This window comes from Apostichopus japonicus, chromosome 19, assembly GCF_037975245.1.
Source record: "Apostichopus japonicus isolate 1M-3 chromosome 19, ASM3797524v1, whole genome shotgun sequence".
In the NCBI taxonomy this organism is placed as follows: domain Eukaryota; kingdom Metazoa; phylum Echinodermata; class Holothuroidea; order Aspidochirotida; family Stichopodidae; genus Apostichopus; species Apostichopus japonicus.
In genome coordinates, this window is record NC_092579.1 from 8,545,120 (window position 1) to 8,557,765 (window position 12,646).

The following is a 12,646-nucleotide window of genomic DNA, read 5'->3' on the forward strand; positions in this document are numbered from 1 at the left end:
GGTCATTGACATTCGAACTTGGCAACTTGCCCAAGTTCATCGCACCATGGGAACGACACAACACATTGAACATGATGTTAAATTCTCCCGCCATCTGGACGCCGAGTGTAAATTTTAGTGTAATAGGCAAATTATGAATGGTACTGCGCAGCGTGGTTAAATCTTAACATATTGCGACACAAATTTTGGGCAAGCTGTTGTTGAAGTTACTTTCATATCAAATGTAAGGTACTGTATCATGTATGTGACACAAGAGAAAGAAAATGAAATCAGAGGCTGCTAAAACCAGTTTGAACTTGATTTTTACAACCCATCGCAGAACACGTGCGTGCGTAATTTTTAACATGACTTTTAATGAGTAAGTAGGAAAGGTGGGTAAGTTTGCTAATTTAGGCGAGTTTTTGTTTAAAATCTTGTGATAGACAAATATATTGTTTTTTTTTTCTTCAAAAGTTACGATGTTGCCGAAGGCGGAGTTATATAAATTCAGTGATCTGAACTTCTGAAGACCATGAATACTGATCATGTGTGTTAGACAATTATTATTACACGAAAGGTTCGCAATATTATTGGGCCTAATTAGTAATTAACATACACTGATCGTTGTCTTGCTGCCTGAATTGCTACCTGCTGGAAAAGAAAACCTTAATTATTGTACTCATAACGTCCTATTTTGATTAAAAGTCGAGTGACGGTCGAGGTCGAGTCGAGTCGAAAAAGCCGCGATCGGGAAACGGCGTTTAAACGTTTAACCGACCGGCAGGCGATACGGTGAAACGGTTAGCGAAATATCTGTTAGGTCACACCCTTATTTAAACACACAAAAAAAAAACGACCTTATTCAATGAAAATATACTGAAAGCCATATCGCAAAAACACAAAATCGCTTATAACTCGAAAACGGAAGGAGACATCGACTTTTGTCGGCTGTATAGGGATTTCCTAAACCGAATTTTGATGCGCTCTATCCACCTGTGTCATTTATGAGCTTCTCTGACGTAAGCTGCAGTACGTAATTTCTCTATACCAGTTCTGCGAAATTTATTTACGCAGTAAACATCGTTCATTATGTTTTCTTTCACAACGAATATTCAAAGTTGTGCTCCACACGCTTCACAGATATTGTTTTATGTCGTTCATTTTCAATTCTACTTTAAAATTACATTTTCAAACGATGCATTGCATGCCTTATCAAACATTCCTGATTAGTAAAACTAGAGAAGGATATTCAAATATATATTATTTTCATTTGATATGATTTTATGAGTTGTTCCACTTGAAAAACGATGATAAAACCGAAAAACAAAACATTTACTTCTCATGTGACGCATACCGGGAGACTCATAAAAACTCCCCCTTCTCATTAAATTAAATTTACATGCCGTCAGGCCAGTTGAAAGCCGTCAGGCCAGTTGAAAGCCCTCCCCAGTAATGTTTGATCAACTCTTCTCAATATACAATACTCAAATAAGCAATGAAAATATATTCATTTTCCACAGAAATCTACCCAACGTGGGCCCCAAGTCACTGCTTTATTTTCTTAGTAGTCATGGAAACAATTGTTTGCAACTCTCTTGCTGGCCAGGTGTTTTCAAGTTTTATTAATAGCACGACTTCTGATTGGTTCATTCAAGATAAACTTTCTATCCCTGCTGGATTGTTCTACTTATATATATATATATATGAATGAATATTTGGGTTTCAATTAACTTAGTAACAGGTAACATCCATTCCATTACGAACAGTAGGGGGGTAAAATAATGTTTGCTTCTAGAGGCAGCCAGCCAAAGGTTCTGCAGTGCTAAACCCCCACGAAGATAAAATACTATGCTAATTAACATATGGTAGGCGTGAATTTGACAAAGCCAGGTTTATGATTGGACTAAGCCTCTCAAGAAAGTTTGGTGGTGGGGATATCCAGGGTAGGGAATGCACATGTAAGCAGCATACTATAGGTGGCCCAGACCCAGGCTGCGACCTTAATTACCAGGGCAGTCAATCTGCATTCGCGGGCAACTTACAGTAACGGGTTAGGGGGAAAATAATAGTTTTTTTTTTGTTTTTTTTTTGCGTGCATTGAAGCCGGGGGAGGCTTTTTGGTCGGAATGCAGAAAAGTTTGAGAGTGCGGTTCTGTAGTAAACGGTACTGTAGTACGTCAAGTAACACAGGAATTTATTGGGAATAAAGATCTCTTTGATATCCAGCTACGAAAGTACTGTTTCATTGTTGATATCTTTTTCCTTGTTTTTCTGACACTGCGTTCCTTGGTGAGTTAACTTAAACTTATCCTAGTTAAATACTAGCCTATAACAGTCGTAGAATGTGCTTGTTACGATCGACCAAGACTAGTTTTTACTATCCTAGCCAAATCATTTTTTCAAACACCTAGTACAGAACTAACTCTGTCTTATATACAATCAAACTTTTGCAACGTTTGTAATATTCCTCGGCAACTTCTGGTATAGTCTGAAAACGGCTGTAGTTACACTAAGGATTCAACGCAAGTCACAACCTTGATATGTCTAGAATTGCCTTGGCGGTTTTTGATCGCGATAACTTTCGTGGAAATTTCGTTGAAACTTTGTTGACAACCGTGCCCGCAGTAGTCTAAATCTTGTCAACGAAATTATTCGTTTTTAATCGATTTTCAACGATTTTCAACTTTTGTTATCGATCGTTGATTTTTTTTTCAACGGGAGTTAAGCGAAATCAGTACTGTACCACTGTCAACAGCACTCCGATTTAATGTCACAATTTTCATTCAATGAAGCTTCTGTACTGCACAAGGCTTTCAAGAAAATTAAACTGAGACCAAGCAGTACATGCAAAGTGGATTATTACTAGTAATCTAGAGAAATGAAAGTTTTTCACTCAACTATTAGCTGTAACTCTCCCTAAATGATATGAACACTGGGCACTGGTGTGTTTAAGTTTGGAGTTGTTAATTACTGCATATATACAAGATGAATGGTATCTGTTGGTGGCCAGGAAGATGAGGGGAGGAATATGGGAGAGGGTCTGGGGTAGGGGGGGGGGGGGACTAGATGACTCTTTTGAGATTTACTTACCCTTAAAGCATGATTATAACAATTTATAGCTGCCATGAGATGTTCCTGGAAATTTGGGCATTTAAGAGTTTCATCTGACCAATGAGCTTTAAGGAAGTGATTAGCCGAATCAACCAGATACTGCACCTCCCATGATTGATTGCCCTGGAGATGTTCACACCTGCAATGCCATAAGAAATAAATAGGGTATTGACATAAAACATGTAAATAAAATGACGAAGCGGGTGAATTAATAATGACTGTAATTAGAGTGATGTAGGTCACTGAAAAAGTCTAATGCAGAAAACAATGACATGCAGCATGTCCCCTGGGTTAGCTTTAAGTGATACAAAATATGCTTTAACTATTCAGTAAAGTAAAACCCTAAGTTGTAGAGAGCATAGATAGAACAGAGGATACAGAGACTGTGTTTATCATTCAAATCTAAGAGGGTACAGAACATGAAATATATCAATACGGGTCTGTTCACGTTAAAGCGCCCAAATTAGCATAAATGGCATTTGGAGCATTGTGACAAAATAATTAGAGATTCTAGAGATACAAATATTATCCCCATGGTGAGAGTCCACCTAGCTGTACCTACCATAGCATAGACAATTTCCTGAGATATGCGTATGGTATGCTATACTCCCAGAAGTGCCGAAATGTGGACGGAAAATGTTGCCGTTTTCAAACTGCACAATTTGTACTTTGATCTATTCTCAACTCCAAAAGAGGAGTACTCCAAATTTTGTCATGATTGAACTTTGTGGCTATAGGTTCCCTCTCATAAATATTTCAGAAAATTTCATCGATGAATTTGCGAATTATTGCGAAACTGGACCAGTGTTTCGGACATCACTTTTTCCGTCCACATTTATACACCAATTTATGAGTGGCATAGTCTGGGGTTAAATAACAAATGTTGACAGTGGTGTGCCTTTTCAATACTGTCATAGTTGTATCAAATAAAATATATATCAGATGCATGTCCATTCAGCCACATTTTACTACAGAATGAAGTTAAACAACATGCAAAATGTTTCCGTCCACAATTTGGTGATGTCCGAAACGTCATGAAGCATCTAATATATGAAGTATGTTAAAACCCACAAGACTGTTTTGTTACTCTAATTAAAGCATAAGTACTCCCCCAACTACAGTATGTACATGACACTCTTCCACTCTTCCGTTTTGATTTTATAACCATTTCAATTTTTCCGTCCATGTGTGTGATGTCCGAAACACCAGTGATGTCCGAAACAAGTTTTAATTAATACTACTTTATGTTGCTTGAAAAAAAGACACAATAGATGAGCACTTCATATATTATGACAAGTTCTATTGTTACAAACATACATACTGCACTACTCAAAACTTTATCCATCTTGTACCAAATATTATAGCAAAATAACCTTAAAAGTATGTTTCGGACATCACCATGTGTTTCGGACATCACTTTTGTGAATCCAACATATTGTAAAACAGCACTAGTTTCAACTGAATGGTTTAATTGGTTGATTTCAGTGTGCTAGAATACACTAAGATCCTACAACAGAATGCTTCTTAACTTTTGGTGTCATTTGACCAACATGTATTCATCTTTTGATGACTTGTGACAAGTCTAAAATGATATTCTACATATTTGGGTATGAATGTTACTGGGAACATCAAATTACTTGGATTTTTCTAGAACTGACATCATTAACACTACAATTTTCCATCATTTAGTACTGAAGAAGTAAAAAAAACGTTTAGTGAAATTTTTTCTGACATAACATGTATCAGGATACCATCACAGTATACAGTACAGTACATTAGAAAGTACAGGTTATGCTGTAATTGTCTGCTATAGCTTGAATCAAGCTATTTGTCACAACCATAGAAAGCCTTTTTATAGGCTAGAAGAACTACATCAAAGGGCATGTGGGTACCATGCATGGACTGTCATGTGATGTGTTTCAGCTTCCATGGCGGTACCAATTTGATGTTTCCCAAGATCATATTGATAATTGTAAAGTTAATTACACACAATTGGAATAGGCCTAGACGAGTTTTGTAGCACAGTAGCTCGTGTTTCTATCACATCGGTCTACAGCAGGGTTGTCCAACCTTTTGCAGAGGAGGGCCACATGGAATGATTATGATGAAGTAGGGGGCCGTATGAACCATTCGCTCGATTTTTCGACTTTTTGCGCAAAGCCTAAGGCAACAAAATGTGAGCACTGCGCGTGGAGCGCACTAACTTATTTTCCTTCCTGATAAAACAGTCCAGCCGGCCCCCCTCCCCTCCCCTCCGCTGAGAGAGTGTCATACAAACTGACCTGTATGAAGTTTTTTTTTGGACCCAGAAGGTTCGAATGATTGATTATATAGCTTCAAATTGTTATCAATAAATCTGCTCACTAAATTTCACACCGTAGAGCCTCTCTGGCGGGCCGGACGCAACCCTGCGGCGGGCCGGACTGTGGCCCGCGGGCCGTAGGTTGGACAACCCTGGTCTACAGCATAGTATGTCAACGTCACTTTGAAAAACTGAACACTGTTCAGTGTCGTCTGTCGCTCTATATGATATGGACTCAGTGTGCATCTATAACACCCTATGTCAGAGCAGTTTAACTGTTGATGGGAACTTGATGATTGTCAAGAAAAGCTACCAGTATTTTGGGAAGATGTTATCTAAGTAGTAGGACCGTGGAACGTGTCTGGTGATCTAACCTATAAATGTTGGTCAACGACTATAACTATAATGTTAAGGTACAGACATTGCTAGGTAACTGTGTGTTGTCTGCTGCTCTAAGCCGAAATATACATTTACTGTACTAGTTAGTAAATAACAATGGGCAATGTGGAGATTAATGCAGTATATCAGATTATTAGTACCACCCTGGAACACATTACAGCACATGACCCTCTTTGACTGGTACACGGATTTACTGTGTGATGAAACCTCCAGGTTTACTCGATGGTGTCAACAGTATTAATATACACAGAGTGGTGCATCATGCATGCATGACCATGTTTTCATTCCGAGTTGCTTCACTGAGACTTCAGATCTTTAGTGATATGTACAATATACAGATATTTACAGTATCATGATGAAACTTTAGGATAAAGCTGAACAATTTGCTGAGCTGCTCTATACCATAACACCTAAGCCTTATACTTAAATGTAAGTTTAGGCCATAAGCTTAAATAGTAACAATCTTACAAAGTAAATCATTTAATTCATATGTGACAAGGAGTATTTGTACAAACCATGAATACTTGTTTTTCACATCATAATAGCCAAGGCATAATGATGAATCTCGATAAAGAAGGATATTTAAACTACTGTAGTACTTATAGTACTACTCGTATAGGATACTACTGTTGCTTAGCTGGGGCCAGTGGAAGCAATCTTCAACATTGGCAGATCCAGCTCAAAGGTGCATGGGGAGGGGGTGGGAGTGGGTGGGTACCATTTGAAGGGGTGCAAAATAGTTGTTATTGCTGACATTACAAAATAGGACCAAGCATTCTAGTGGAGTTTAGGTTATGATACCTCCCTTCTGAAAATTGTTTAAATAGTAGACTCAATGATACTAGCTACAACAGGTGGGTGCCAAATTAGCTATGTAGGGATGTCTCCTGTGTACATCTGTATTTATTAAATGGTAAATATTTGCTGTTTGTTTCAATTATTGCACACCTCATCTAGGTAATGATGGAAATGTGGAAACCGTAAAAGATAAAAAGAATTCTATAACCCTTTTGGGGAAAAATTTATTTGCAGTCAATAGTAATACCATTTTCTGCAAAATAATGTAAAAGTTGATGTCTGGGAAGTGTTGGTGAACGCTTGCCAATGCAAATGGCATGCTGGACAGGTAATGAATGTGGTGAAGCAGAGATTAACTTTATGCAAATGGTGATCAATGAATGGTCACTATGTGGAGTGTTATGGAGTGTTTGCGCAGTGGTTAACGCCAGTGCCTTTCAATCATCAGGTCCCGAGTTTGTGTCACTCCAAGATTAATGAATGTCGTCCAGTTACAGAGTTGTTGACAATTCATAATCATGGTCGTTAAAAATGAATCTAAGAGACTGACTTCGGTCAGCTTGCGGCTTTGATAAGCCAATGATGGCTTCTTCGCGAGTTCCTGCTTGCAGGAAGATCTAAACTAAATGTGTGTATTCTGGATATGTATGAATTGAGTATGTAGTAAACAGTGATAATTCATTAACATTAAATGGGGTTATCATTTACACCAAGCCTTCAGATTTTCACTTATCACCTATCTTTTCACCTATCGGCTCTGTCCAGATGTTCAATTTGAAATATGTGCCTCAGGGCATTTGTTTTCCCAAGAATTTACAGTGCCATTATATTTCAGTACACCTTGTTGATTTCCCAGTCTATGGTGTTTTAATAAACTGCATTCCCTCAAAAATTCATAATATCTAGTGTAAATCTGCTAAGTACTGTCTGACTGTTGTGTCTATATTGAAGCAGACTTTTGTAGCTTGAACAGGTTTGAATAGCAAAAATATTACTTCATATTGTTGTTACCTGCTGAAATATGTATTATTGTTATGCAGCTTTGTGAACATTTTTCCAAGGTGATGTCTGAAACATTCAGTGATGTCCGAAACGCTCATAAAGTAACTTGTAATAAACACTGAGAATTTGAACTATAATAAGTTCAAAACTGTCATTATACCTTGTAGGTAGCTTGTCAACAACAAAGACCCCTTTGTTACAAATTTAACTTTTGATATGATATGCTTTGTGTAGAAAACATTACAGTGATGTCCTAATACAGTTGTGGTGATGTCCGAAACATAGTCCAAGACAGTCTTATGCAAATCTATAAAACAAATGTTTGCATTTTTCATTATTTCAAATGAATTTGATGCTGCTTGTTATCATCACATATCGTGATGTACTGATATATATTGCTAAGTATTAACAAGCATGGCCTTCGTATAATAAATGTCTTGTTGATCACTTGGATCACTTGTATCCCTTTTCTTTGTTTTGAACTTGGAACCTAGGAAGGGTCCATAGATCTCTTTTGGTACAGGTAACAACTTACTAAAATGCTTTTCTATTCATTATTGCCATGAAATGAACATCATTTGGTTTATTACTAAAGATTAGGTTTAATATATTAGGTAAATCATTGGTGGGTGATGTCCGAAACAAGATCATTTTGGAGGGGTGATGTCCGAAACAAGAGTCAAGAAAAAAAAAATTCTGAGAGGACATGACCCAGAATTTTCAGCTTTTGGTTAATATATGTGCTTATGTTGTGGTTTAATTTTGTGGTATAATTGTTGCTATTAATTTCAATTTTGTTCTTTAAAGAAAAACTTTTTAACTTTATTTCAGGAAAAATTGAATATTTTCTAATGATACTCGAATATTTTTTAAAAAACATCATCGATATCATTGAAAACTTGTCTTACAATAGCAAATTTTGTGTTAATAAAGAAAATAAAAACAGAATACCCAAATGTAGCAGCAATGGAATGACACACCACCATTAAAAAAAGAACAAATTTTGGAAAATTTATAGATTGTCTCACTTTCAACCATCTTGAATATAATTTCCAGAATAGTTTAAGCTCTGGTCAATTCTGATTCATAAATTGAAGATATTAGTTATGTTATTTACTTAGAATAGAAGTTCTTTACTGTAATTTGAAAATTTGGTACCTCAGGCAACCAAATTGGGCGCTTTAACGTGAACAGACCCATACATTAAAGGGCTGCTCAAAACTGATAGTTAATCAAATGGTGTTGATTACTTTATGTCACTGTCTCACAAAGAGACAGACCTTAATGCATGTATGTAATTATTAATGTCTCTGTATTTTTCTCGCTCTCAAGACATTCACCTTTGAAATAATTGGCCTCTATGTTGAAGTAATTATGAATGCATAAAAAAGTGCTCAAGTATGAAATCAAACACCATTTGTTCTTGTAAAATTCAACTTGAAAAAAGTTGTTCTAGTTTCAGTTGTATTGATAATGCTAGACTTCTAGGAAGGTACTGTAGAATGGTTGTACATATCAAAGATACTGTAATAAGCACTCTACTATACATACAGTACAGTATAAATTGTACTTTGTCCAAAGTTCTGTAGATTAGTAAGTACTACTTTTGAAGATTATCACACTCTGACCTGGAAGTGCACTCAAAATAAGGCTATGATCTTCCAAACAACTTCTGCTGGGTATTCCTTACCTTGCCTGAGCAAGAGAACACATTGCAGCATATGGAGGGCACTCTTGACTGTCCAATGCCCTCCCGAGGGCACCTAGTGAAAAAAAAACCCAATAATGTTCACATCAATCATGTTCAAGGAGTTGCTTTCTCATTTTTCACCCGTATAGTTTCAATTAAAGCAAACTAGTAGTCATATTTTTTTCTCAGCAATCTGATCACAGATAGGCCTACATGATGTTATGGACAACAACACATTACTGTAGGCTTATATTAGGGCTACTTCAGATTAAACATGCTTATAACTCACCAAACTGCTGAATCGCTTCTGCAACATTTGGTTTTCTCAAAAATCGCCTGGTTTGGAATAGAGTGGAAAGTTTAATTAAACTTGAGTGTAATTGTGTACAAAATAAGTGTGTAATTCAGTTTTGTCAGTTCCTGGGTTTCCAGGTCAGGCAAGTTAAGTAATTCAACCTGAAAACCAGAAAATAGGTTGAATTTCCAACAAACCAATGAAATATTTCCAACTGCTATTGACAACCATTTTTGTTGTTTCCGTTTAGTTTTGTATACATATTGCCAGATACTTAAAGCTGTAAACATTCCATTAATAACACAAACAAATCTATCTTAACAGCCTAAATCATCCCTTTCAATTTTGACAGGTTCAATACAATAACATGTTTTATAGTGAGGTAAGTCTTTTTCACAGGAAGTTGTCCATTTTGCAAAGAATGAGCAAAATAATGTCTTCAAACAAGTGAACACACACAGCTGCATGTCTTGTAAAGATATATCTTTATATGTACAAGTATGCAATTTACCTAGGTTTTACTATAGACTGTACCACTGACAATGAATACCAGGCTTAGTGGTACCATCAGGATATCACCAAATCACTAATACAGTATCTATCTGTACAGTAATGTACCTAACACAGTCCAGACACATGCTCTTCTTACCATTTACAGTGCCAGAGCAAATCGAGCCTTAATCTGATCAGGTGATTAATTATAGGCAGTATAGTCTAGAACAGCATTCATGTACATATGCCTGGCATGTGTCAAGTATCTCTAATGGCAAGTTACACTTGTAGGCCTAACTGTTTACTGGATGTGCAGTTATATCACAGGGCACATTCTGTTACAAAAGTCTGTGTTGATTGACTAATTTAGGATAGACAGCCAGGCATTACTGGCAAATCAAAACATTTAAGGCCGTGGCTATTCTTACGACGAGTCGTAACAATTATTTATAAACTATTCTTACGACAAAGGCAAATTCAATAGCAGTAAAGTAAATTAAGCAACTGCGCATGTAGTAGGGGTAACCCTAACCCTAAACATTACCCTAAACCTCGATCCTAACCCTTACCCTAACCCTAACCGGAAATTATTGTTACTCCTGGTCGTAAAAATAGTACTCCTGGTCATGAAAATAGCAACTGCGCATGCGTAGTCGGAAATTATTCTTACGACTAGTCGTAACAATAGCCACTTTGAACATTTAACTTGCTCACTCAAAGTGCTAATTCCTGTGGTAAGAAGCACCTCAACATACTACTAAATACAGTAATGGCATAGGCTAGTGTGATTGTACGAAACCTGTCCAAAGTGAAAGATTTGTTTAGGATTAGACCTAGACCGTCTTTACACTGACATCGGTTTGTATTGTGTTTATAATGGAATGCTTATTCTAGATTATCATGGACGTAAGCTATAGTATTATAATACTTAATAGACGTCTACAGGTTAGGCTTATATTCGACAGTGCTAGGGCTAGTCTAGTACAATCCGGCTAGTCTACAGTAGTACAAATTACTAGTTAGGAACGTAAGTTGGACTAGGCTACCAACGATCGTACTTTTTCAGCTTTCCCGAGACCATTCGGTATCGGGCTAGAAAATCAACTTCCCGATCCATGGCTAACTTTAGTGGCTACAACCAGATAACAAACTTGTTTATGACAAGGATCAAGTTTACGATTAGAATATGATGATAGCAATACTACTTCACACTGGGAGTTAGCAGGAAAATCATTCAATGCAAAAGTTCAGACGATGTGACCGAAAATATCTATGGGCGGCCATATGGGATATAAATATGAAAAATAATTCGACGAACATGAAAATTATGAGTAACGGTAATAACCATAGAGACATAAAATTTAATGGGGAGGAATCCTTTCCTGTAAAAAAAGGCACAAGAAAACCTTGCATCTCTATAAGATATGAAACATTTCTGAAAATAAATGAAGCACAGTTTGTGAGTAAAAAGAATGGTCACCGGGCAAAAATGCTCATTCAAAATTTATATTGTTAGTAATAACTGCTAGTTACGATGTATACATTACTTAAATGTAGTGACTATGTCCATGGGATCAGAAAACCCATCATTATCATCCATGATGACCTAGTACACTGTCCCCGTAAGTCACATTGACAGTATCAGAGGTCTACAAATTCTAAATTCCCCATCTGAGTTAGGTAGGGGTATGAACCCAATTTATGGAAGGGCCAAAGACAGACCCGTGATACTATAAAGAAGAGGGTGTGACACTGTGGTCTTTGAAACTGACTCTACACGGGCAGGGGGGGGTGGGGGTTGAAGTTTAGATTTCACAGCCTGAAATTTGATGTATTTCTACTATGATTAGGTCTATAATTAGCTCTAAATGCTAGGTTTTGCTGATCGATAAAAACTTTTGAATTTTGGTGTGTGCTTGAAAAGGGAGTGTACACCCCTGGATTCTGATCCTGAGGTTCCTGGGCCTTAAAGAGTGGTCTAAATGTCTAAAATCCCTCAACTACAAGCTTTCGACGCGACTGGCTATGGACTCAATAGAGGTGTGGCTGGAGGAATGCAAGTGAATATTTAAATGCACTCCTATTCTTACCCATACGTAGCAGATTTTACACACACAATTTGTTTAATATTTAGGTTAAGAATCATATCTCGGAGTAAACAAATTGATAGGCCACAACATCCTGTCTCACCTAAGGTAGTTAGCAGGGTTATCATACCACTAGAAGTATTACCCTGCTCAAGGGCAATTTTTACAATGATAACATTCTATTGCCACAGTGGCGTAGGAAGGTACTTTTGAGTGGGGGGGCTGAAGACTGATGGCCGGCCGGGGGAGGGGTCTAAGGGGAGGGGATGTCCCCCTCCCCTTTGGAATTTTTTGCATTTCCAGGTGGCCTCAGATGCAATTTGGTGCAATATAGCACACTTCAACAACCACTCCAATTTGTAGACTTAATTTTGTGTTTTCACCTGGCCTTAGATGCAATTTGGTGCTCCAAATGAGATTTTTTTTCTCATTTGAAAATGAAAAAGGGGTTTTCTGACTTGCAAACCGGGGGGGGGGGCAGAATGATACTT

General features: G+C 37.2%; 1 protein-coding gene across 2 annotated transcripts in view; it reads right to left on the bottom strand.

The window, feature by feature from the left end:
* Nucleotides 1-11,316, bottom strand: part of LOC139959463 (40-kDa huntingtin-associated protein-like) — a 33,465-nt gene extending 22,149 nt beyond the window's left edge. Inside the window, exons 1-4 of one of the 2 annotated variants that reach the window (XM_071957120.1) lie at nt 11,127-11,316; nt 9,571-9,617; nt 9,282-9,354; nt 3,070-3,229 (exon numbers count right to left, since the gene is read on the bottom strand). In XM_071957120.1, the coding sequence (XP_071813221.1) occupies nt 3,070-3,229; nt 9,282-9,354; nt 9,571-9,617; nt 11,127-11,185 (339 nt within the window). In that variant the 5' untranslated portion in view covers nt 11,186-11,316. The remainder of the gene's footprint in view (nt 1-3,069; nt 3,230-9,281; nt 9,355-9,570; nt 9,618-11,126) is intronic. The other variant, XM_071957119.1, reaches the window with a different exon arrangement.
* Nucleotides 11,317-12,646: the final 1,330 nt, after the last annotated feature.